Source organism: Pezoporus wallicus, unplaced genomic scaffold, assembly GCF_028554395.1.
Source record: "Pezoporus wallicus isolate ANWC-B61680 ecotype Strahan unplaced genomic scaffold, APGP_CSIRO_Pwel_v1 contig_6966, whole genome shotgun sequence".
Classification (NCBI taxonomy): domain Eukaryota; kingdom Metazoa; phylum Chordata; class Aves; order Psittaciformes; family Psittacidae; genus Pezoporus; species Pezoporus wallicus.
In genome coordinates this window covers 600,087-627,159 of record NW_026639746.1, presented here as the reverse complement: position 1 = coordinate 627,159, position 27,073 = coordinate 600,087, and the positions used below count along the sequence as shown (strand labels likewise).

Genomic DNA, 27,073 nt, shown 5'->3' with positions numbered 1-27,073 from the left:
GTATCAATTAACTTTTATTCAAGTGTTGTCTTATATCCATCTGGAAATAAAAGGCAGTGTTGACTACCACTAGAAAATTGCAAATAAATTGTTTAATTTCAGAAACCGAGTTCACCATTTATAAATACACTAAAACATAGTAAATGCAAAATTAGATTAGGCATAGGTACAGTATTTTAACAAAGCTACAACTTTTCTAAAAGGTCATAGGCAAATGATGACTTGTTTCCCAAAACATACTGAATGAAAACTGAAATGAGAAGATTAATCTTTCTAGAGTTAAATCATGGAGAACGGTCCTTTCAAATTAAAATGCTGGCTATTTTTTTTTTTTTTTTTCCCATCTTGAACTCTGTATCCCATTTGCCTGATGGACACCAACAGTTAAGAATCAACCCTACTACATAAAATTCTAAGCAGTGCACCATATCCATAAGGCTATTACTGAAAACCAGAAGATCCTTTATTTCTGTACTAGGAGCTTTAGGACAGGCTGTTCTACACAACTGAAATTACATTAGGAGTAAGGGCTCAATTTTTACAATAGGGAACCTTATAATTTCGACGCACTAAAGATTAGAAAAGGCTTTAGAATGACACTAGAGTCTTCATGGTAAGTTTCCTGCCTTTTTTTCTTTGTACATGGCATTAAATAACAAGCATAATTCACAAACTCTGATAAGACTTCCAAAGGACTTTTATAAATATGCAGAGTATTTCTGTAGTTCAGTTAAAATGTAAAACCTGAACAGGAGAACCCAGAACGGGAAGTTTTACTACCGATTCCTGTAAAACTGGCATTCCATATAAGCTCAAATTTAAGATTTATTTTCAGATATTAAGTCAAAAGTCTCCTGTAAACACATCTTCCTCAACAGATCTTCTTAATCCCTTAAGTACTTTAGGGCTTGCAGTTAGAAACACCACATGATAAAAAGACAGCTTGAACCCCATCTTTCGTGTACAGCTTTCTTCTGACAACTACAAAAGCTGTTTCTTTGCAATTAAAGCAATGTTCAACTAAAATACAGTACCTGGTTTATGTTTTTTACATAATAATTGAATAAAAAACTACAGAATAGAACTGTGTACATCTTTTTTTTTTCCTTTTCTGTTTTTTTTTTTTGCCATTCTATTAAAACAAATGACTGAGTTTTTTTAAAGTTCATTTACAATTATGGATTAAAACCTACATAATTTTGTATAATTTGACAAGACAGGCTATCTCTAGTGTGAATTTTTAAAAAAACATATATACAATACCTGGCCTGAAGTACTATGAATAAGGCACATGTAGACATATTGAAAGCTGAAAAAAATGAAACTAAAATTTGGAATTACAGTCACTGATTAGATGTCATACATGGCCCCACTGGAGCAATTTAGAAATCTGAGTTATAGATAGTTAATATCCAGTGAGCAACAAGATTTAGTCTAGCAGTTTGTTCATTAGTTTCAATACTGAAAGTATATTAAAGGAAGATTCACTTTCAAAAAGATAAGCTTTTCAAAGTGTTCAATCATTAACCTTGACTGACTAAAGTTGTTGCTTTCATTGGATGTACTGAACAATCTCTCTGAAGGAACAATGCTTGGTGGACAACCCAAGAACCTGACAGCCAATTTTGACAGTACTGGCCAAGATGACTTCTTAAAGTTCCAGTAAGTTAGAGGATCACAGTTATGCTCAAGCACTTCTTCCTCCAAGTAAGAAAGCACCATTTCCTCTGGTAACTTCGTTCTTCCTTTCGGGTCTTTTGTTTTCTTCATGTCACCCATGAGTGACCAAAGATTATCTTCCCCATATGCATTTGTAGATGGTGAACCTGAATCGCATCCATTGGAAACAGGTTTATCATCATCTGAGGTAGAACTCATTATTTCCAGCTCCCTGATTAAGTCTTGTTTATATTGTTCAGCCTCCTCCTCTGTGAATAAGGATGTTTTATACCGGGGATCCAGAAGTGTAGCAAAAATGTACCTTGGATCGTGAAGTGTGGAGGACAACCTACTCACCATAGCTTCTTTCAAGGATTTTAACATAGTATCTATGCCCATTGTTTCCTCAAATAGCATTTCTATTTTCCTGTTAAGTATATGAATCATTGGAATCACTTGGCTTAGAGTAGACATGTGTGTACTCATCTCCCTGCTTGCGGCTTCAAAAGGTTTGAGAGCATGACACACCGACTGCATGACTTCCCACTGATCACAACTTATCAGCTCCCGAAAGCTGCACTCTATTGACATTTCATCAATTGCTCTTTTCTGTTCAATAAGACGTTCAAGCATATGAAATGATGTATTCCACTTAGATGGGACATCTTGTATTAGCTGATGCTGAGGCAACTCATACTCTTTTTGCAACTCAGCTAACTTCTCCTTTGCTTTTGCTGACCGATGGACACGTTCACAGATCTTTCTTGCAATACTAAGCAAATTCTGAACCATTCTCTGGCTTTTAATAGCCTCATTTACAATGACATTAACAGTGTGACTAAAACATTGTACACTTGAATGATCACCTTCATTTAAAGTTTTCTCTATGCTCTGATTATCAGTGACAGTAATCCCAATCTGCAGGCCAATGGAAGTAATCCATGTTTCCCACCAGTACTCTAACTGCTTTTGAATACTGATTCCATTGTAATCACAATCGATCTGTGATACATTTAATAGGGCTGAACAATGGTAATCCTCACACTGTGGTCGAAATGAAGACTCAAATGTTACCCAGTGAGCTGTCAAAGTCAGATATTCTCGTGTTTGGTTGCTCATCCATATTCCAGATGTAAAATGGATCACTCCACTTTCAGCTTCTTTAAGATGAGAAATAATTATTTGTTTTACATTATCATACATATCTGGAATTGCTGTCCTAGAAAAGTAAGATGGAGAAGGTAAAGAATACTGAGGTTGCAAATATTCAAGCAGCCTGTTAAAGCCAATGTTGTCTACAAAAGAATATGGCTGAAGGTCAAGTGCAATCATTTCAGCTACAAGACTTGTGATTTTTTTGGCAACTGGGTGAGAGTCACAAAACTTGTCATTGGTTTCATCAAAATTTGAAGACCCTAATAATTCAGTGCTCAGTGGCATGTGATTATCCGTCGATGAGGACAATACTGTCTCTGAGACATCAGTTTTCAAAACATTGTTATGAAACCGCTGCAAATGTCTTAGAAGGCAACTCGTGCCTAGATTTGTTGGCTTTTTCCCCCTACTTATTGTACGTCCACAGTGCATGCATACTACTTTTGTTGAATCTGCAGAACAAATTGAAAAGTGATTCCACAGTTTTGAGGTCTTCTTACTGTTAACAGGAAATATAATTTGATTATCGTGTGTAACCATTGTAGGCAAGTCAGCCAACTTTGAGGATGAACATTCTGCAGAAGCCAAAGTGGCATAAGGAGAATTTGCCAAGCTCACATCGAGAAAGCTCTTTTGGTTTCTAATTACATCGGGATGGCGTCTATATAGATGTCTCATCAAGCAGCTTGTGCCCACATCTCCCTTCTTACCACGACTTATCATACAACTGCAGTATCTACATACTGCTTTCAGACTGTCTGCAGGCGATAGTGAAAAGTGGTGCCAAACTTCTGATTTAAGTCTTTTCATTATCCTTTTATTTTGCTGAAATACAGCAGTAGGTTCAAATATTAATGGACCTAGTCCCTCACACTGTTTCTCAGGAGAGGAAACAAAGGAGACTTCACCTATATCATCAGATGATGACAGTACTGAGTCTTCCACTAGGGCATCTCCAGAAGAGAGAGTAGTATGGATCTCCTCAGAGATTCTGTCTGGAGAAGAGGAAACAGAAGTTGATTCTTTCATTAGCTTCCCAGGAGAAGATGACATAGAATTCAGATCACTATCCGAGGGCAGTAAAGAAGGCAACAGAGTTGGAGGTGCGGTGTAGAGAGGTGGTATGCTGGTACCACCTCCGTTCTCTTGCAGGACAATGGAACGATGCGCTCTCCACATATGTCTTATTAAACAACTCGTTCCTAGGTCTTTTCCATTTTTTCCTCTACTGAACTCATTCATGCAGTGGATGCAAACAGCTTTAGAATTATCTAGAGGTGACAAATAGAAGTGTTTCCAGACAGCAGATCTCCTCCTGGAACCTGATGTGCTCTTTGGAATTACAACAGCTTTTTCTGCTACATTCTCTACAGTGTCATCATACTGGTTGTTGGGCAGTTGTGGAGATGACCCAACCATGACTTCTTCTTTGCTGCACTTCTCAGAAACAGAAAGGTCTGGTATTTCCTCAGTGGAAACAATAGAAACAGATTCCTCAATTATTCGATCTGGAGATGGTATTTTAGAAGCCATTTTCTTGACCAGTTTTATGGGGGATAATATAGAACTCAGATCTCCAACATCTGCAGGCTGAGGTGCCAGTAATAACGTAGATGAAGAAAAGGAGGAGATACCTGGCATACTTCCATTCTCCTGAATTAGGACAGTGGGATGGGCTCTCCTCACATGCCTCATAAGACAGCTTGTACTCAGGTCCTTTTCATTCTTACCCCTGCTAAATTCTTTCATACAGTACATACATATTGCTTTAGTGCTATCTCTAGGAGATATGAAAAAATGGTTCCAAGCAGGTGATTTTTTCCTGGAGTTTATGTTTCTGCTAGAAAGGAGGCTTTGTGTCACAGCTTCCATTGCTACATCATACAGCGTACTACTATACTGAGAAAAAAGAGATCCGTAGTCATCTTCATTTTCTGTAGATAAATATTTGCCAGGGTTGTTGGTTATGAAGTTCTTTTCTTTGTCCTCCTGTTCATCACTGCTGTCCACATGTTTGAAATCATCTTGTTCTGCCTTTATATCCATTCTTTCTAAAGTACAGTTAATGCCATCTTCTTCTTGCTCTACTTTTAAAGTATTGATTTTACCCAATACAAAATTACCATCCATTCTAGGGAAACCTGCTTTACTCTTGTCTGTGAATGACAAATTCTTCTTGCCAAGTCTTCATTTAGCAATAAATATGTATAACTTAAAAGATTATTTAAAATTTGATTTAAACGATGTATCTTGTATACTGAACGCAAAACACAAATGTGTGTATGCTTTAAAATCTCTGGTTTGTGAATTCTGTATCTGTGCCGTGCGTAAGCAAATATGATTAGACATAAAATTGCATTTTAAAATTATAGACTTAATTAATGGAATATCTTTTCTTTTTTTTTTTTTTTTTTCCCAGGATCAGGGCATTTCAGGTCATAGATGAATGTTCTCAAAGACAGCTACTGTTAGATGCTTCATGTTGTAGACATAATCCTAAAAAATGAATGTTCTATTTTCTTGTTGAAGGAAGCCATTCTGTTCATCTTGACTGAGCAAGTGCAATTCTTTTGCACCATCTAGAAATAAAAAAAAGTTGATTAATACACTTTAAATAACTACAGTAAAGGTGAACTAAAACCATGCACTAAATATTCTGTAGGGTGGTTTTTTTTATATATATAAATAATCCAATGTACTACTGAAAAGATGAAGATCCCCACTTCTACTCAATAGATTTATTGTGGGTAAATACATTTCTACACACACAGCTCTGGTTCAGATTTGACAAAATCTAGAGTCTGAGAATCACTTTTGTATTTGCTTGGACATACCTATGCCTCATCCTACAACTCAATTCAACAACTGGATAATCCTACATATGTATATACTCATACACAAATGTGTACTACATAGGTATCTATCTACAGATGTATATGAAGACAAGCAGGTATTTAATCATGTTACCACAGAAATACATGAAATAGTTAAATTATACGCAAAAATACGTAGAAATACATAAAAATGTTAAATTATACTCCTGTACACTTAAAACTACAGCATTTTACAAGAAACCACTGTAAGGGTGTCCAGTGTTGTCACACTAACCTCTCTTCCTCTGACCATGGTTATATTCATGCCATATTCTTCCCAGGCAACAGCATGCTATAGAAAAAAAAGCTACTTTTGGAGTTTGAAGATTAAGCCCTGAAATGCTTAATCTAGGCTAACTGGGCTATGTATATAGCCATATATGCACTGAGGTCTCCCAAAAGCACAACAACATCACTTGAAGTAAATATACATACAGCTGCGTATGCTGGTGCATAGTGCAGCACTGCCAGCTCAAGCTTCTCACCTACCCAAGGGTTATGGTAGGAAGTCCATTTACACTGAGATAGCTCATTTCCCTCATGGGTAAAGATTTCTCCCATAAACAATTTCAATACAAAGAGTTTTTTAATTATGGTTGCATATACATCACAGGCAACAACAGGCTCAAAATCAGACACCTCCTCCCCCAGAAGAAGCTGTCTGCATTTGTCAGCCACTTTTTTTACCACAGTTCTATCAGAATTCTAAATTTTGCCAACCCCCTTCTGACTTATTCTCTTGTGTCATTCATGTAGTTATTGGTACTTTCATTCAAGACAACAAACATGTTTTGATCACACAGGTGATGCTAGACTGTGCACTCCAATTTGTGCACACTGGCTTTTATGGCTTTCTCTCTAGCTGAAGATAAAACACAAACTTGAAACAATTTTTTTAATAACTTTTCACACAATTTTCCTGCTACTCGAAAAGAAGAATTTCAGCAGGCAAAAGGTGAAATTAGCTAGACGACACACACACAAAAGTCTAAATTGTACGCACACAGCCTTTTCCCCTGTTTCAGGATCAATGCCATATTACCACTAAAACCTATTTTATTTGATATTTCTCTGGGATCTGTTTGCAAAGGTGACCAGAAACACTTATTTCCTGTGGATTTCAGGTTTCTGGAAAGCCTATCATGGCAATAACTTCCTTTTCCAGTGCAGGGGAAGGAGATGCAACCAGCTTATTGCAACTATTTTAAGTCAGAACTCGCTAAGAGGAGGGCAGTAACTCTGGATCTCTTTCTGTGGAAGTTTTAGTATTTGTGCTCTGCCTTTCTCCCTCTTAGGAAAAAAAAAAAAAAAAGGCATTTTCAGACACAAAAGGACAAGAGGTTTGAGCATAAGAACATCAGTTGTAATGAAGGGAGAGGCTTGAAGAAAAGGAAAAGAAATTTAACCACTAGGCTGTACTTTCCACGGGTTTGTGAAATCACACCTAAGACCTCTGGCAGCAGAGTGATCACAACTTAGTGATCACACACGTACTGAAATGGAAGTGTGTGCCTCTGGGACAAGCAAGAAAGTGTAAGTTAATTAACATTTTCAATAGATTTTTTTTTTTCATCTTTATTTTGATCTACTCTGTGATTTTGGAGCTTGTACTGCAAACAGGAAAAACAAGAACATATAATAAGCTGTTGTGATTTAGGATCACAGAACAGAAAGACTCACAAGCAAGTGACTCCATTCAGAGTTTACAGTACATAAATTCTGCACGTGCCTAGTTACAGTAAGCACATTACGGATTCCTAGCTAGATTCACACAAAATACATGCATGCACCCACTCCCATTAGGTTTGGATAAAGTTGTGCACTATTTCTTTTCCTCAAAACGGGTAATCACATCTCTAGCCTGCAATTCCTGTAATTTCTTCTATGCAGAAACAGTTCTAGGCTCTTAACAAAAATCCATGGAGATGCTTCACTTGTCCCTGTCCTGATAAGCAGTTACTGCTTAACACAGCTAAGCATAAGGTAGCTGCGATGGGAAGATTTGGAAACCTGATAAATGAGACCAGTTGCAAAGTTCTTAACAACACTTAAGTAGATTGACATTCATTAACAGTACACATTGATAATGGTTAAGTTCCTAATCATTATCAGCCATTATCAGTACATATTCAAACAGTTATGCCCTAATCATCTTTTCCTAGATTAGCATTGAGCACACAATAACACTGAGCTGATGCCACTAGTTTAAATACTGATGGCTATGGTCCTTGATGGTCTTAGTTGCTGAAGCTGAGGTGAAAAGGTGAGGCAGCTGTTTGGGCTCCGAAGCAGGAAACTCGGAGGTAGACTTCTTTCTTCCCTGCTTGTCCTTGATGCTGTTGTGCGGTTTCAATGCTCATTATCTCCTCCACTGAAAAAGGGTGTGGGAAGCAACCTCATCTGCTCCTGACATTATCTACTTTTTTTTTTTAAGACCATTAACTGTTCTTGTTCCACCAGAAATCTTTCCTGCTTTTCTGCATCCTTTGTTTTGCTTGCAGATTTTAATACTTTAATTGATTCATATATTTCTCTGTCCCCTATTTGTGCAATTAAATATAGTCTAGATTTGCAGCTATGTCTTATTTTCTATACCTGCTCTTAGCTGTGACATAAAATTCTTCTGTGCTGTTAGGAGGGTTAAGCTATTAGCAGTGTTACAAAGTGCTTATGGCATCATAGAAATTGATCATAAATACTTTGGAGTAGAAGGGACCTTCAAAGCTCATCAAGTTCAAACCCCTGCAATGTGCAGGGACATCAAGTGGATCAGGTTGCTCAGAACCAGACCCAGCCTGGCCTTGAATGCCTCCAGGGATGGCACATTCACCACTTCCCTGGGCAGTCTGTTCCAGTATTTCATCACCTTCATTGTAAAGAATTTTTTGTCACATCCAGCCCCAATCTCCCCTCTTTTAGTTCAAAACCATTACCCCTCATCCAATTGCAACAGGCCTTGTTAAAAGTCCCTCACCATCTTGCTTACAGGCCCCTTTTAAGTTCAGAAAGGCTGTAATGAGGTCTCCCCAGAGTCTTCTCTCCAGGCTGAACAACCCCAGCTCTCTTAGCCTTCCCTCATAGGAGAGGCATTCCACCCCTCTGATCATTAAGAATATATCCTGTGGCCAGTTACACTACTTCATGTGTAACTCACAACTGAGTTTAAGACAAGAAAACGTTAACTATATCTTGTCCACTTTATGGCTGTAACAGGTCACTGGCTACACAGTACCTATTTTTCTGGGCATTGTTGCTGCCTTCTAGTAATGCAGAATAACTGAGATTCTCAGAGAAGACTTGTGAGGGCTGACAGATCACTTCCTGGGAAATCCCCAAAGTTGGATGCCTCTTACAAGGTTTTGCAGATGGTTTTCCTATGTGCTCTGTCCTGTCATCCCCCCTCCAAACTTCTAAGCATGATCTCTCCTGCTTTGAGTGTTGTTACTACATTATACTGTAAAATTAAGGCAAACTCCCTCCCTTCAAACACCTCTGGGGGTTCAAAACAGATTTTTTTTTTTTTTTTTAGAATACAGTCCCTGAAGCGCTCAGGGCTTGAAAAACAGATAGGTTTTTCATCACCTTCTCCCACACCAACTCTATGTAAGTCAATCTGTTTAAAACAGACAAACACAACAGAAAACCAGAACAGCCCATCCTATTTTAAACTTTTACAGTAATCTAGAACAAAGCATGAATTTGGTTATGACCACCTTTACATAACTTACTTACCCTGGGACACAAGCTACTCAAAGATAAAGACTAATGCTACACGAACATGCTATTCAATGAGATGGGAAGTGTCTTCAAAAGTACAAAAGGCTACAGGCAGTCAGCTCAAAACCAAATTTATGCCTTTGGAATCTCCCCAGGAACAGACAAGCAGTGAAACAAAGAGAATGAAGAGTCACCTTGCAATAAAAATATTCAAAGAAAATAAATGGAACTACAGAACAATTATCTACCTAAACATACTACTATATTAGCTTCTGAGGGGCTGCAGACAGCCAGTGATTTGCTCTGGTAAATAAACCTGCAGAAACATTTTTTAGGATTTTCCATTCAAAACGGGATTACTGAAAGTGTATGGTGGTTGACAAGAGATGTCAGGAGAATGTTACTGATGCAAAGAGTGGCACAGCTGACTGCCATGACCAGGAGAAATCACTGCTGAAGGAAGGGGGTAAAATAGAGAAAACACTGGTGTCTTGTGCAGAGACAGATATAAAAACAGAGAAGTATGAAATGTTGTGAGAATGAAGACCTTGGGCCCACTGTAGGAGAGGATCTGGTTTGAGACCATCTTAAAAACCTGAACGTGCACAAGTGCATGGGACCTGATGAAATCCATCCATGGGTCCTGAAGGAGCTGGCAAATGAAGTTGCTAAGTCACTGTCCATCATATCTGAAAAATCATGGCAGTCAGGTGAAGTTCCTGACGACTGGAAAAAGGGAAATATAACCCCCATTTTCAAGAAGGGGAAAACGGATGACCCGGGGAATTACAGACCTCTGTGCCTGGCAAAATCTTGGAGCAGATTCTCCTGGAAGGCATGCTAAGGCACATGAAAATCAACAAGGTGCTTGGTGACAGCCAGCATGGCTTCACTAAGGGGAAATCCTGCCTGACCAATCTGCTGGCCTTCTATGATGGGGCTACAGAACTGATGGACAGGGGTAGAGCAGTTGATGTCATCTACCTGGACTTGCGCAAAGCGTTCAACACTGTCCCACACAACACCCTTGATGCTAAATTTAAGAGACATCAATTTGGTAGATGGACCACTCGGTGGATAAAGAACTGGCTGGATGGCCGCACACAAAGAGTTGTGGTCAATGGCTCAATGTCTGGCTGGAGACCAGTAATGAGTAGTGTCCCTCAGGGATCGGTGTTGGGACCGGTCTTGTTCAACATCTTCATCGCTGACATGGACAGTGGGATTGAGTGCACCCTCAGCAAGTTTGCCAATGACACCAAGCTGTGTGGTTCGGTTGATACCCTGGAGGGAAGGAATGCCATCCAGAGGGACCTTGACACGCTTGTGAAGTGGGCTGATGCCAACCTCATGAAGTTTAACCATGACAAGTGCAAGGTCCTACACCTGGGTCGGAGCAATCCCAGGCACAGCTACAGGCTGGGCAGAGAAGAGATTCAGAGCAGCCCTGCGGAGAAGGACTTGGGGCTGTTGGCTGATGAGAAACCGAACATGAGCCGGCTTCAGTGTGCACTTGCAGCCCAGAAAGCCAACTGTATCCTGGGCTGCATCAAAAGGATGGTCGAAGGAGGTGATCCTGCCCCTCTACTCTGCTCTCGTGAGACCTCACTTGGAGTATTGTGTGCAGTTCTAGTGTCCTCAACATAAAAAAGGACACGGAACTGTTGGAACCAGTCCAGAGGAGGGCCACAAGGATGAACAGGGGACTGGAGCACCTCCTGTATGAAGACAGCCTGAGAAAATTGGGGCTGTTCAGCCTGGAGAAGAGAAGGCTGTGTGGAGACCTCATAGCAGCCTTCCAGTATCTGAAGGGGGCCTATAGGGATGCTGGGGAGGGACTCTTCATTAGGGACTGTAGTGATAGGACAAGGGGTAACGGGCTCAAACAAACGGGGGATGTTTAGATTGGATATAAGGAAAAAATTCTTTCCTGTTAGGGTGGTGAGGCACTGGAATGGGTTGCCCAGGGAGGTTGTGAGTGCTCCATCCCTGACAGTGTTCAAGGCCAGGTTGGACAAAGCCTTGGGTGATGCGATTTAGCGTAAAGTGTCCCTGCCCATGGCAGGGGGGTTGGAACTAGATGATCTTAAGATCCTTTGCAACCCTAACTATTCTATGATTCTATTCTATGATTCTAAAAGTATGCAAGAACACTGAGCCACAAAGAGATTATTTGTTTGTAAAGAAGATAGTGGCTGGTAAGCTTTAAACAATTTTAGGTTGAATAGCCAGGTAATAACAATATTGAACTTGATTATACTACAGAATCTTAGGGCCAGTAATGGTCTAGAAAAAGTAGTTTAAACCACAAAAAAGAAAGAAAAGAAAAAACAAAACAGCGAGAACTTTATTATACAAGTGCATACAGTGTAAATACAAATACATCTGCAAAATGCAAGAGTACTTGTTTTAAGTAGGATGCAAAATGCGGAGACAAAGTGAAAGCAAAACTATTGCCTACCTTGAAAAAGAAAAAAAAAATAAGAGTAGTGATAGAATCTGAATGCAGGAGGTACGTGAAAGCACATTAAAAGCAATTTGCACAAGCAGATGTCAGTTATAGGATAACTAGTGCTATGTTTTTTTATTTTTTGAAATGTACAGGCGTCATTAAAAACATAAAGGAAAAAGAAAAATCCCTAAAAATAAGAAGTACAAGGAATAAGGAGGAGACATTCTGAGAAATTATTATTAGCTTCTATTTCAATGGCAGGTACTGTGCTAACTGAGGAATATTTGCTTAAAAAAAAACCCAACCCAACAGCCTAGATAAACTTCACCTCTTCAGAGTTATAAATCCTTCTAAGAAGGCAAACTAAGAACAGTCACATATTTCTCTCTATAGAAATTTCCTATAACAAAGTATCAGTTCACCCATAAAAACAACATATATTTGCAAGATACTGAGCATTAAAACATGGTATTAGAAGAGTCTGCACATTTATAATGTTAGTCACACTCTGACATGAGGTGGGTCCTACGCTTGAGTTTCACTGAAGCTCACAGGACTCTGCACAGATGTGTAAGCATGACCCAGTGCATGCAGAGGACCAACAGGAGAGAGGAGGAAGGTAAAGCCACCTTTACTATTCCATTACTTTTCCAGTCACCTAGAAGGCAGATCTTACATTAACCACTAACTGCTGTAGTTTTACAAAGGTGCTCTCTCCAACTTGAAAAATACCCTCTCATGTACACACACAAATGATCTATCTGGACAAAAAAAGAAAAAATAAAACCAAAATCCCCAAAAAGTAAAGTGTGGAAGCAGCACCAACAATACTGTACACTGCTCCTCGATGACGGGAATAGTCTTCACCCTAACTGAATACTGGAAGAGAATGATGTAACAATTAGGACAAGTAATATTAGACATTTTTATTAATTTTATATGAAAGAGTTGAAGTTTATAGAGATTTGTGTACTTCACAGAAAATATGTAAAAGCACATATAGACAGGAGAAAAAAAAAAGACTATTATTTTTATAAGTACTCTCTTTTACTGCAGAAAAAAGTCCTGATGTTAGAAACAAAGTATTTTTATTTAAAATTTCAATTATTTAGTATGCTTTTTCCCCTACTTCTAGCTTCAAAAAAGCAACATACAGAAGTAACAGAAATACAACCTTTTTTAATGCTGGCTGAGAAACAGTATCTATGTTAGCTCTTCTGTCACAAGCTACTGGTCTTGCAGAAGTCTAGATTTCACCCTCCATGACCCACTCCCAATTAGGAGAGTTGCAATATTTTATCTTTCATCTTTTGGTTTTGTTCTATCTATTCTGCCATTAGTTCTGCAGGGTCATTTCACTATGTAGCTTATCCAAGGTCTTGCCCTCACTAAGGCTCCTAAGGGCTTCTGAAACACTTGCAGAATGAAAAAAATGCTTCTGTAATTACTTTTTAAATTTCATTTTGGAGTAAGACAAACATTTAGAAAAATCCTGGTTTACAAACAGGAAACATCTATGAACACATTTTATGTTCATGTAAACATGAAAAAAATAAACAAAAAGCTCTCGGACTAGGGCTGGTGGTGGGAAGGAAAGAAAAATGGGGGAGATTATTTTCTCCAAGGCTGGAGCATTTCACAGATGTGTGGCCAGACAAGCAGGATGCCACATGCGGGACCTGTGACAAGCTGGAGGCAGGAACCAGACAGCTCTCAAGGGTACCACAACTGCTTGGCTTCAGCTGCTTAAGAAATGTAGCAGCATCCTGGCAGGGCTTAGGCGATGCCCTGAACTCCCTCATCCCTGCAGAGAAGCCAGGAAAAATTCCAAAGAGAACATAACATATCCAGAGCAACACATAAGGAAGGAAGGAAAACGTGCTTTGGAAAGTGATGGGACAAAGGTACATGCTCAGAGGCTTGGGAGACAAAGCAGGAATAATGAGAGCCCCCCAAGAAAGGTATTGTGAGCTCCCCAGTGAGCTCACACGACCTGCCAGGACATGACACAGACACCTCCGATTTATCCAAGTACAAAGATCATTCATGCCTCTTCATGTTGCTGAAAACCTGTGTGTGGTGTGAGCTGGGGCCTAAATCAGTCATTCCAGACAGAAAAAAAATCAAGGTGTGGAGAGATAAGTATTATAGCCATAACTATCATTACTCTGGCTACTCAACCCTAATTGCAAATGCAGGAATTTAGCTACAGTAGAGCCTGAAAAGTTAAAAACACTACCAGCTAAATGTAAATATCTCCCCCTTTCTTGCCTCCTGTTCCTCAAAACATCAAATAATTTTACTGTGAACACGGGCTATTTCATACCAGGCAGTAAAACAGACCTGCTAGTGCCAAATTATATTTCCTTGATTTAGGGGTCTCTGGATTTTTGTGTCTTCTAGGTTCACCACCACCACTAATTTAACAATGATGCAGGAAGATAACAATCAACAGCACAGCTCGGAAGAGGCAGGTTTAGACTACTGTTAAAGGGACAGTGTCCAGTTAAAATCTAACCAGCACACAGAAAACACCTAGCACCGCAGAAACTCAAACTCCTCAAACTTAAACTTGGCCTCTTAAAAGCTGGGCTATTTTGTACATCTATTTTCTCCTCTTGCTACTGTAAACATTAAAAAGTCTCTGTTTATTGACCATTTTCAGATAATGCCTGAAACCTCAGGAAAGATTCAAGAACTGGAAGCCTTGGCTTTGTGCAAATACCTCTGTCTCAAACACTAAATCATCTGCATCACAGTGCATGGAAGAAAGCATGTGCACCAGGTCCCCCCCACAAAACTACACTGGCTCTTAAACTGATGTGTAAAAGGAGTGAAAATAATTTGTAAAAATGACAAAACTGCTGAGAAACAGCAAGATTTATGGATTAGCATCATTAAAAATACTTTAAAATACACACAAAGTAGAAATAAAGTAAGATTTCATTTTAAAAACTCATGGTTTGGGGTTTTGGGAGAGGTTTTGCTTTTTTTTTTTTTTTTAAAGAGGATCTGCTTCTTAATTCAGCTTTTACACCAGTAAAACTCAACCATAAAACTTCCTTAAAAGATTGAGATAATACTTTTAAAATACATACATTTATTATTGTTGAAATCTGCTATAAATAAAGACATTTTGCTAGCATGTGGATTATTCACATCTGGCTGACATTTAGTTCTGCCATCCCTATTTAGTGTCCAACCAGATTTGCTGAACATGCCCAGTGCACAAACATTTCATCAGACCCCAATGATACAGGCTGATGGCTCAGCATGTTTAAGAATAAACCAGGTATCTGATATAGAGTAAAGCAGGTGTCTGATACAGAGTAGGAGTCAAAATTCAAGCTTATTTCTGGAGAAATCAGTCTTCACAATTTATTTGACAATTTATTAAGCACGTATCTATTTGAAACATCATCCTCCACCACCTAGGCTTAAGCAGCACTGTTATACATTATAAAATCCATAGCAAAGAAATCTCCATTCCACACAAACAGCATTTATCCTAGTAGTAGAATAAAAATGCAAAGCTAAAACAACAACAGAAAGAACACCTCAGCCCAAACAATGCCACTCATCATTTCTGTCCCAGCTCTCCCTAGCCCACTACTCTTCCAGTTTACAGCTGAGTAATGTAAATGGGGACAGGATTAAAGACATGAAGATTCTTATTCTTCCCTTGATGAGTCCACCTTCTTAGCTTGTGAAATATTAGACAACATATGCTTTTGTGGGTTTGGCTTTGTTTGGTTTTTATTTTAAATGTCTGTCTTTAAACTCAGTAGGAGTGGAAACTTAAGGACTTTCAGGATGATTTTAAACAGTTAAAAATTAGACACCTATAAAGGAGAAAGCTGAGGGTTACAAAGCTGAATAGGTAGGATGACAAAGAATGAAAATGCAGTTGGGGAGGCACATCATGTCTTGTGTACAGTAAGTTGTGCTGGAACTCTTAATGAAAACACCAACGTAAGCATGAAGAGAACAAAAATCTCACAAAATATAAATAGGGTCCTTTATAGAATGAAGTATTATGCTGACCTGTTTCAGCTATAATTTTTCTAAAATAAAGAAAAAAAGAAAAATTGAATGATACCTGTTGAGCTGCCAAGACTATCATATACCGATATCTATTTTGTCACTAATAACATCAAGTCTGAAGAGGTCTATTTTAAAAGCCCTTTATAGATACCCATTAATCCGAATCTGTGTTCACATTGATGCCAGTTAGTTACACGTTCTCAGTTTCACTTGTGCTATGGAGAGGTTTCCTATGATTTGCATATATCATAGTCATATACATGTGAAATGACATAGTACTATGCTTATGTATACTGTAATGCTTGTGCACAAAAAGGTAGGTTAGAAAGAAAATGGAGTTCGTAGCCCCTGAAAAGACCAAAAAACATATAAGAGGATAAACAGTAGTTTATCTGCTTCAAAGTGACTTTTTACAGTGAAGCTTAATTGTTCTTTTGTCACAAATACTGAAGACAGAAGATACACTCAACTGCAAATGATTCTCCAAGTAAGTCAGTTTCTTCTCTGTACCAGGTATTCTTTCTTCCTCATTTGAAGAAGTAGGGCTAGATTTTACTTGAAGCAAGGAAAAGACCATCTTTTTACTAAGTATATTAAATATAACAGAAAGTAATATTAACAATACCATCCAAAATTCTTTTTACGGACTTCAGAAATACTCCGGTTTATCTTGACAACAAGCACAAGAACTACAACAAAAACAACCAGGTAGCTTGGTAACTTTAAAGCCAAGTTTCCATATCATGCACAGAGGAATAATCAATCATGCCCATGGTAGAAGTGAAGTTCTTGTGCCCCCTTCTAGCATTTTTTTTGACACTTGGTATTTTCAAAGTTAATTGTATGTTCATCTGACATTTTCACCCAATATCTCAGTCTACAAAACAATGACCTCAACTCTGTCCCTCTCAAAACAAGCATTCCTACTCAGAAGAGGTATAAGCGAGTGTATGGATCTCCCCATTCACTTGTCAAGAAGCCTGTCCCCAGCCTCCATGACAAGGGGTCTTCTCCCTCTCAACCTCTTTTAGAGACACATTCTCTTTGCCTTCAAGGCAAGGCGAGACTCGGAAGCAAAGACCCACCTGACACAGGAAAGATGACATTGTTTCCACTAGCACCCCACTAAACATTAGCAGGAGGTACAAAGATATACTCCTGTCCCTAACAAACAAATAGCTAGGTCACCTTCCCACAAAAGAAATGGTTTAAAAGAGAAGCATCCTGCTGCCATAGACACAGATTTTAATTTGAGCAAATAAGGTTTTGCTCAAGGAGCTAACTAAAAATACATCAAGAATTTTAATTAAGAATAAAGCTTTTTGTAGTACCTATTCTAACCAGTGCAGTTCATGAGATTTAATTCATGTAACATAACGCGTAACTTAAATACATTTTACAGAATAAGGTTACACAGGCATTTTATTCAGAGCAGAATCCACAATATTTTTAGTACAAGGTAAAGAAAAGGATAGCCCTTGCTGTTTCCATTTGCTTGATTTCTATTATTTTACATAAGCCAAAATATTTATTTTAATTAACCCAATACTTTGACAGGTATAAAAAAAGGGAAATAAATAAAAATATTTAGAGAAAAAAGAAGGATCAGGAATCTCCCTGTTCTTTACAAGCATCACTGAATTTCCTCTCACAAACAGATTATCATCTCCCCACAGCACAGTATGCCACAGAAGACAAATCAACATCACCAGGAAATTAAAAGAACAGAACTCCATTCCTCCTGTTTCCCAGTGTCAAAAGCAAAGATGCTGCCACCAGCATGATCTGCACCCTGGCTCTCTGGAAGGTGACCCACTCTTCCTACTGCTTCAGCAGCTACCAATCCAAGTTACAAGTGAAAACCTCTCATCTAATGGGTACTACCTGCTGTCTTCTGGCGGTTCCCCCCTCCCTCCTATCTGTAGATACGCTCCCACAGTTATAAGCATATCACATTCCCACCTTTAATGCAAAAGAAAGAAGGGGAACCACAGAGTAAAAATAGATAATGGCAGCCATATCATATTTTCTATGCCATTTTAGCAAGGATTTGTGGTCCCAAATCCTAAATAAGGAAAGCTCACATGAGTTGGGAGCCAGTAGTTGGGTGGGAGTTATAAACAGAAAGCAGTTTCCACACTACTCTTTCCTCTTCCACCTCCTCATGGCATATCTAACACTATCAGATTCCTTTAATCAGGAACTAGATTTTCTTCAACCATCTAAACTGCACATAAAAGCTACTGCACACCATATGCACATTAATTCTTACAGTGGATGCTAAAGGATGTAGGTCTGTATATTTCTTACCTACCAAAACTTAAAATTTTAAAAGAGAAGATAACAGAATCTGGACAGCAGTATATTCCCATCGTTGTTCTCAGCCTCATACAGGTACCCATTCTTAGGGTACCCATTCTCAAAAGAGTGCCTTCTTAATCACAAATGAAGAAAGCACTATGGACAGAAGGAACATTTGCAAAATGCCAGCTCTCTGGACTGCAGTACTTGGACTCCAGGAGTTAGTATGCAATAATGGAGACATTCAAAGACAGGCTGGACATGGTTCTGAGCAACCTGATATAGGTGAGTATGTCCCTGCTCATTGCAGGGGGCTGGACTAGATGAGCTCTGAAGGTCCCTTCTAATCCAAACTATTCTATGATTCTGTAACTTCTACACTGCATGATTCAACCTGTATGTAAATGCATCACGTATATATTGATACACTGTAACACAGGGGAAAAACAAAGTCAGCCTTTAACTACCATGCCATGAAGGAAAAAGGCACCAAGAAACAGTATGAGATCACTTAAAAGATTATGTATTTTATATATTCCTCACATTTCATATTTCCCAAAAGAAACACGTAAAAGTGACGGTGTTCTATGAAATCTTAACAAAAGTTAACAAAAAAAAAAAAAACAACCAAGGCACAAGGAATTAGAAATATGTTCTATGAATGCATTTTCTAGGCTGGCTAAAATAATCTAAGTTCTATTCCAGAGTGCATTCAGCATTAAACACATGAAAATGAGCTTTTGGATCTTGAAGCAAAAGCAACATTTTCCCTTTTATCAGATTTCTTTACAGTGGTCTAGAAGTGACTCAAAAGACTGCTGCAAATGACAATTACTCTTTCCTGCTCTTTGGCTATGCTACATACTTGGAAAGAATGAGCAGTTTATTTTTGCTTAGACTCTGATGAAGAACAATCCACAAGCAGATTTGGTATGTAATAAAATCCCCCACACCTTCTGTATGTGTCACCTAGGAAAACTTAACTTCAAGAAATGAATCTGAATTGTATTTTTATTCTTATTTTCCTATGGAGGCCAGTCTTATAAGGAAAGGCTTAAGAGAGCTGGGGCTGTTCAGCCTGAAGAAGAGAAGGCTACAGGCAGACCTTATTGGGTCCTTTCAGTACTTAAAAGGGGCTTATAAGAAAGATGGGAGGAAAACTTTTTAGTATGGCCTATTGTGATAAGACATGGGGTAATGGTTTTGAACTAGAAGAGGGGAGACACAAGACGGATGTGAGGAGAAAATTCTTTACAATGACGGTGATGAAACACGGGAACAAGTTGCCCAGAGAGTGGTGGATGTGTCATCCCTGGAGACATTCAAGGCCAGGCTGGATGTGGTTCTGAGCAACCTGGTCTAGTTGAAGATGTCCCTGCTCATTTCAGGGCGGGGCTGGACTAGATGAGCATTGAAGGTTCCTTACAACCCAAACTATTCTATGATTCTATCACTCAACTAAGACTTCCTAGCTCAACATTTTATTTATCCTAAACATTTTGTCCATCTGTTGCCAACATGCATGTTAAGCAATAACCCAGGCATCTCAAAAATAAACCGTTTCAGGGAGGGAAGAAAAAATAAACAGAAACTTCTGAAACACTATACACACACAACATTTATTGTAAATCTACATGTAAATGCTGATCTGCATATGAACAATTTTTTTCTATTGCACCTTAGTTGGAAATCTCAGGCTTCCAAAATACCTACACTCAACAGCTCATACTGAATACATAAAATAAAAAAAAAAAAGTTTTAGACAAAACCCTAGAAGAAAATATTAAAATTTGCTTCATCAGTGACATTAAAATCTGAGTAAGATGAGTGTAATCTGAGTATAGGATGAAAGTAGCATGTAAACTACTTCCCCCTTTTTAAGGGGTAAACTGCAGGGTAAGGAGAGATATATGTCAGCTGTTAGCAGAGAGTAAGAAGTGCCCCATAAATCATAAACTGGTTATCATTACCATAACACTGTAAAGATACCCAAGCTTCCAAACTTAATTTTTAAGTCTCAGGTACTCACAATAACCTCCTCCTAAATTATTAAGCTCCCTTCAACTCAACACACAGGCATACAACTATTCATTACCTTTATCTATTGTCTTATTCTAAATTAATAACAACAATCCAAGATCCAAAACAAACAAGCTGCCCACTAGTTTATTGAGAAAAACAAAACAAAATAAAACCCCAAACAAAAAAAACTTACACATCTGATCCACTGCATGCAGGCGGCTTCATTTGAGGTTAAATACTTGCTACTCAAACTTAGTGATGATGATTGTATCTAAGGAAAAGAAGAAAGTAATTCCTTTTAATATATTTTTTAGTCTTGTTAATTGTCACAGTGGCAAGTCATGGGATGTCTCAAGTTTCTCTTTAGATGACAGCTCCAGCAGTTGCACTTGCATGACTAGCTCTCACCTTCTTCAAACACCCTAGCCCTCATAACTGACATATTCAAGAAAAAACGGACATGTAAAATCCTAGCACTCCAGAGAAAAAAAATTCTAAACACAGGCCCCCTCATCCCCCCAGTGAGTACTGTGAGGATTTCAAAGTAAAAGTCAAAGTCTTGATGCTGCTTCATTTTTTTATGCTTAGGGATGACCACCTCTCATGATGAATTAAACCAAGCCTATACTACATACGAGATCTCAAAGGCGCTTGCCAACACCTTTCAATGCACCACAGGATTCATCTGGCAGCTTGTTACACCTCTTTATTAGCTCAGCGTACTGCTTACACACTGCACCTAGCACGTGTATTAATCAACATGCAACAGCATTGGAGCAACACAAGATTATCATTCTCCACATATGAGAACATAACGATTGCAAGTGGAGCATATTAGGTTAGATAAATTGACTTAGCAACAAAACAGACCAAAACAGTCTATCACAGGACATACTTCTGGAGTTTCACATTTTCAGTCCCACTGACCATTACACAGACACGAGTGTCATTGTGCAGAGGCACCAGCTGTCTCACTGCGCCAGTATACTAAAAACAACCCCAAGCAACCAGAAAATCTTTTTGCCATCTTAGAATATCTGGAAAGTGAACTTTAACTCCAAATCTAAATGCAGAAAACACTGGACTGCAGTGCTTTGTGGTCAGGATGCTGCTTTGGCCTCTTTTCTAAACTTCATATAGCTCAAACATCAACAGAGATTAAATCAGCAAAGCATTCTCCCCACCAAGTCAGTGCTTATTGCTCTTGGATTGCAAGATGGTGACTGATAAAAGATGCAGACATACATATACACGCTTTTTTTCCTTGAGAAAGAAAGCACCTCTCAGAGGGTGGAAAGTCCTGACTACTAGCTTACTGTGCATTATGGAATGAATTATATGCTTCTTTTACTGACATTTCATTTAAAAATACTTCCATACTCTCTCTTAAGCAAGTGAAAACATCTCCAGAGCTGTGCAGCTGGCTGCTTTGACTGTTAAGATGAGACATTTCAGCCATCCCTTCTGCACCGAACATTTAAATAATGTATACAAAAAGGAAGGTATCAGCAAAGGAGACGGAGACCCACCCGATACAGGGTTGTCAGCAGGAGCAGTTAAGGAACTCTCCCGAGATCTGGATTCAGCTCCTCGGGCAAAGCAGGGAAGTGAACCTGGCTCTCCCACATTCCTTACAAGCGCCAGAGCCACCAGACTACAGTCAAAATAGAGTACAAACAATGCATTTATCCTCCCCAAAGCCTTTTAAAAAAAACAGCCTCAAAACCCCAGAACCCTGCCATTCCCATTTTACCATTCTGTCATTTGTTAAAGTTGACTGTAAAATAGCTTCAAGCTGGGCCAAACATTTCATTCAATTCAAATTAATGTTTGTATTTTCTTGACTGTTTTAGTGAGAAGAGTAACAAAGAAGAAGTCATTTTAGCTGGATCTGAGCTAATTTTCTTTAGAGGGAAATCTTGATTCAAAAAACAGCATACAAAATTACAGCAACAGGTAAACAGTATAATTACTGAAATGCTACTTGAATGTATCTGGGGCAAAACAAACGAATTCTTTGATCACTGTCATATGAGACAAATACATTATTAATCTTAAATTCCTTTTTCCATACATTTTGTGAAGAATTGCAAGAGAGTAGTGCTAAAATATGTCACAGCTGTTAAACCAAGCCTATTTTCAGGCATAATTTTCAAGCTATTGACTTCTGAACTCCAGAATCACCTTCTCTATTAAACATAGAGAGAATCTGAGCACTCAGTGAAAAAAAATTACTCTAACACACCAAGGGGAAATAAATCTGTATGACCCTCATGAATGTAAACCAGCACACTCAAAAGGAAAGAGAAAAATAAAACCCAACAAGCTCTCGGGCAGCTATAACAATGCACTAGTAACCCTATAACCCTAACAAACCCTAGGGATTGTCCAAACTTACATGTCATTACAAAGCAAAGAGGAAGGGAAAGAGGTGAGAAAGGGAAGGGAGGCAAGTGTGCAGTAATAACTAAACAGAGCACACAGGTTGCAAGTTTAAATAAAGATTATGGTAGTATCGTAATATTTCTTACGCCAATATCCATGGAAAACCAGTCTTACACAGGGAAAGACGGATACTTCACCTTCCAGTATGTTGTTCAATGTAAGAAAATTAACAATTTGTTCTGTCACACCTGAATGAAAATAAGAGCTTTAAAATATTTCCCTGTTGCTTTCACAGACCATCACATTATGCTTTGTCTCACCAAAAAAACTACCCCGCCCCCCCCCCCCCCCTCCAGAGAAACCCCTCAACAATCCTACATGGTTAAACTATGTATCACACTAACATAGGATAAAAGTTCCTCCGCTGTGGGGGGTAAACAGTAAAAGCTTTAGTTGTTCTTACTTTTAGCATGTGCTTTTAAACCCTAAATTTCACATGAAAACTATCTTTAGGCCACAGAAACTACTCATTTTTTTCATATTTGGTTGAAATCAAACAATCGTGTAGTTGTGAATGGACAGGTATTGATGATGCCAGTAGCAAGTGCAAAACAAACAGCTGAAATTGTACAGAAAACAATGCACATCTGCCACATGCAAGAGAACAGCTTTCTGTGCAACCTGTTCTGAAAGTGTACACTTGAACAGATGACAGTAAATGACATTAATTTATGTCTATACTACTAAAATACATAATTTCCCCTACTTAATAAAAAAAAGGCACCAGTCATGCTAATGAGTGACGATCTACATTGTGCAAAACCTCCAACTAAACTTTCTGTAATACTGCTTTCTATCTCCATGTAAGCTAATATACATTTATCATCACACCTAACAACAGAGAGACAATTATTTTAACTGTACATTACAGCAGCAACCCCACAGCATAATATGCTCATTTTGAAGATGAGAACTCCTACAAATTGAAAATGAGCATTCAAAAGACAGAATTTACAAAATTCTCTCATACAGTCTTCACCGCTAATGGCGGTAAAATACAGCAAGGTGTTGGGAGATAAATCTGCATTCTTTAGCTCAAACTTTCTGAGCCATAAAAGAAATCTTTAAGAAATTATTGTATTTAGGGTTCTAAAAATCAGAAGAGAATAAATTCCAAGAAAAAGGGGAGAAGTAGAAGATACAATAAGCTCAAAAGCCACACAAACAGGTAGCTATCTCCTATGACTTAAAGTTTTCCAGGACTTCCATCTGTAATAGCTAGTTCTTACATATCACTGACAGAAGATACTCTGCTTCATGTGTATAGACAATTTTAAACAAACATGTGAAACTCAGTTGCCCTCCTGTGTTTCCAAAGGATCTGTTATAAGCCTTAGTGATGTCTTATGTGTACAGAAGCAGATGCCCTCTGCAATGACCATCCAAGACCCTGCGAGACAAACTGTTTTGCAAAAACACTTCTTGCTCGGGATGTTTGCAGTCTAGGTTTAAAATGGCCAGGACAGGTGGAAACACCAACCAGAGGAGACAAGGTAACAAGAAGAAAATAAGCATTACTGTAAAAGCATCACCTGCCTAGCCTTCCACTATTATATACTTTGCCTTTTACATTATCATTAAGGATGCTGTACTGTCACAGTTTTACTGTATATAGAGTAACACTATAAGAGTTATGGTTATTCAAAAGTACCAATGTTTGGAAAACTTCTCCAAGATGCTCAGTTTGGCTCTTTCATTTTACTTACCCTCAGTCAATATTCTTACATTTGCCCACTCTGGAGGATTTCTACAGAATATATTTCAAAACAGCTGTTCAAGTTCATACTAGCAACACAAGTACGAAAGTAGAGACATCCAACCAAATAAAAGCTTTCTGCACATTGCCTGTTGGTCTTAAAGACAGCAGACAGCAAATTACTAGTGCGCACAAAAGAATTTCTGCTGCTTTTAATATACAGTGAAAAAATGCAGGATTTTTTTCCTCTACCCATCTCTACACTAAGTAATAACCAGGATGCCCCTACCCAGCACTTGCACAAATACAGGCTTTCCAGCTGCAGCATATCCTGGGGATACTTGATAGGTCTTCCACACTTCACTACCCCCAGTGTGTACTCCAAGAACATCATCCCAGGGGTGCACATTCATGACTTAAAGCGAAACGCTGCATTACTGAAGATAACCTTTGGAAGAAAATAACTGCGCTCACCCTCTTGAAAAGCAGAGGGCATGCACATATGTAGTGGGCCATAGAGACAACACTGAGAGGTATGCTTATGTTATGCGGGCTTGAAAAACTTTCTCTACTTGGTATTTACAGGCATAGTGTGACAACTTACGCTGAGTTAGTGAAATCTCTCAAAGATACCTCCCAGAAACAAGACGTGGCTGCTTCTAACACATGAGCACTAGGGAGAAAGATTAGGGAAAGAGGACTTCTTTATACACTTCAAAGACAAACGTTTCTAGACTTAGTAGTGTAAGTGGAGTCACCACTAATGCAAGAGGCCTTTTACCTTTCAATGCATTAATACATGTTTTTATACATAGCAGACCGTATGTGCAGCAGACAACTTTAACCGTAGTGGACACTCTAAAATCCAACATTTTAACGCAGCCAGCCTCTATCATCAGCAGCTGTCTCAGTAGGGATCTAGAAATTGCAGAAGACGTTTTTAAGCAAAATACCGAATTCCAAGCAGGAACCAAGAAAAACAATCCACAAATGTTAAACTCCGCAGTTTTTCCATAAGCAACTTTTCTGAGCGCCTCAGCTCAAGAGGGACGGGGCTAAGCACTTCACCCCACGCAATAACGGATGCAGTGTTAGCCGCCTGCTCCTCTCGTGTCCCGCGTTTTCGGGAGGAAACGCTTTTTAGACTTCCCTTGGCTTTTCAGCACCGGTGCTCGACTAGCCAGCCTGTGCCCAGGGAACCCTCCCGCCCGCCGGTCCCCACGCACCTCGGCCCGCACCGTGTCCCCTCCGCGGAGCCTTGGCAGCCCGCTGCGTGGGGCGGCGGGCCCTCCCCGAACCCGGGGCTGTCCGGGCCACCTCTGCTCGGGATGGCAGTGGCCACATGGTTACTGCTCCCGCCAGGTGGACGCGGGCACGGAGCCCGGCGGGTCCCGCCGGCCCGGGCCCGCGCCGCGCACAATGCCGGGCGGGCTCGGGGCGCGGCCGGTGGCTTGGCGGCCACCCCTGCCGGGCGGTCCGAATCAGCGCCGAGGCCCCAGGGACCGGCGACCCCCGCCCGTCGGGCCAGCCGGGTCCCCTCCCGGGGCCTCGCAGACAATAGAGCCAGCACCATGGGCCTAGTCCCCGGCTTCCTGCACCGCCCCACCGCCACACGCCCCCTCCCCGGCCTGGCGGCGCTGTCCCGCGGGCGCTCCCGGGCGGGACAGGACACCACCGGGCCCAGGGCCACGACCGCGCAAGCAACCGGCACCACTGAGGTAGAACCCAGCGGCGGCAGGTAAGAAGGGGTCGGCGGGGATCGGAGGAGAGAGAGCCAGACCGCCCTGCCCGGCCCCTTCCCGGTGCCGGAACGATACCACTCACCTCCCCAGGCAGCCGCTGCAAGGGAAGCCAGAGATCGCCACCGCCCGGCCGGGCCCGAAGGAGTTAAAAGGAAAGGCCGAGCAAGACCGTCCCATTCATTAGCCGGGCGCTTTGTCTGCAGCCGCCTCCGTCGCCGCGGCGCTGAGCGGGCTGCCCCGGCTCGGTCCAACGCGCGGCGTCCTGCGCAAGCGCCAGGCGCGGGGGGAGGCGCTAATGAGCGGCCGCACGCACGACGCACAACATGTCATCCGATAGCAGCCCGCAAAATGGCTGCCTCCGGATCGCGAAGCGCAGGTGGTGGCGGGGCGGTTCCGTGCCCGGACCGGGGCGGTCGCGGATGGCCGCAGGTGGCCGGGGGTGGCCGGGTGTCCTGCTGCCCTGCTGCGCCGCCCGCTGGCGGGGCCGGGGTGAGACGCGAGCTTTCTCTGCAGAGGCGCGACATGGTGGTTGCTTGCTCCGCCCGCTTCGTTCCTGGGGCGGCTGAGAGAGGCGGCGACGCCGTCGTCCTGAGGGTTCCTGCGACACCCCAGGCCCCGAGGGCCTCCCGGGCCATCTATATGGGCGGCACTGCCTTCATAGGGAGGCTGCGAGAGGAGCGGCCGTGCCCGTCTTCGCAGCGGGAGCGGGCGGGCAGTGCCGGGAGCTGGGGGATGGCGGGTGGCGGGGCCTTCGCTTCAGGAGGTGCCGCAGCCTCCCCCGGCCGAGTCCCACAGGAGAGGCCTTCATAGGTTCTGGGGCGTGGGCATTCCCCTGCTCCGAGCAGAGCCCTCACCGTCTCAGAAATTTAGCCTCCATTATGCGTATTTGGTTTTGAAGCATCCACCTTGCTATGTATTTGCGGTCTGCTGCACGCTAGGTTTGGTTCTGGGCGCTATTTTGCTGTAT

General features: G+C 40.6%; 1 protein-coding gene across 3 annotated transcripts; it reads right to left on the bottom strand.

Moving 5' to 3' along the window:
* Positions 1-26,411, bottom strand: ZBED4 (zinc finger BED-type containing 4). 3 transcript variants are annotated; one of them, XM_057415786.1, is made up of 3 exons: positions 26,189-26,411; positions 20,417-20,494; positions 1-5,393 (listed from the first exon to the last, which is right to left on the bottom strand). In XM_057415786.1, the coding sequence occupies exon 3, from the start codon at positions 4,942-4,944 to the stop codon at positions 1,456-1,458; it is 3,489 nt and encodes a 1,162-aa protein (XP_057271769.1). In that variant the 5' UTR covers positions 4,945-5,393; positions 20,417-20,494; positions 26,189-26,411; the 3' UTR covers positions 1-1,455. The 3 variants fall into 3 exon arrangements, with proteins under 3 accessions (XP_057271769.1, XP_057271771.1, XP_057271770.1); XM_057415788.1 differs by lacking the exon at positions 26,189-26,411 and adding an exon at positions 25,603-25,745; XM_057415787.1 differs by lacking the exon at positions 20,417-20,494.
* Between the last annotated feature and the right edge of the window lie 662 nt (positions 26,412-27,073).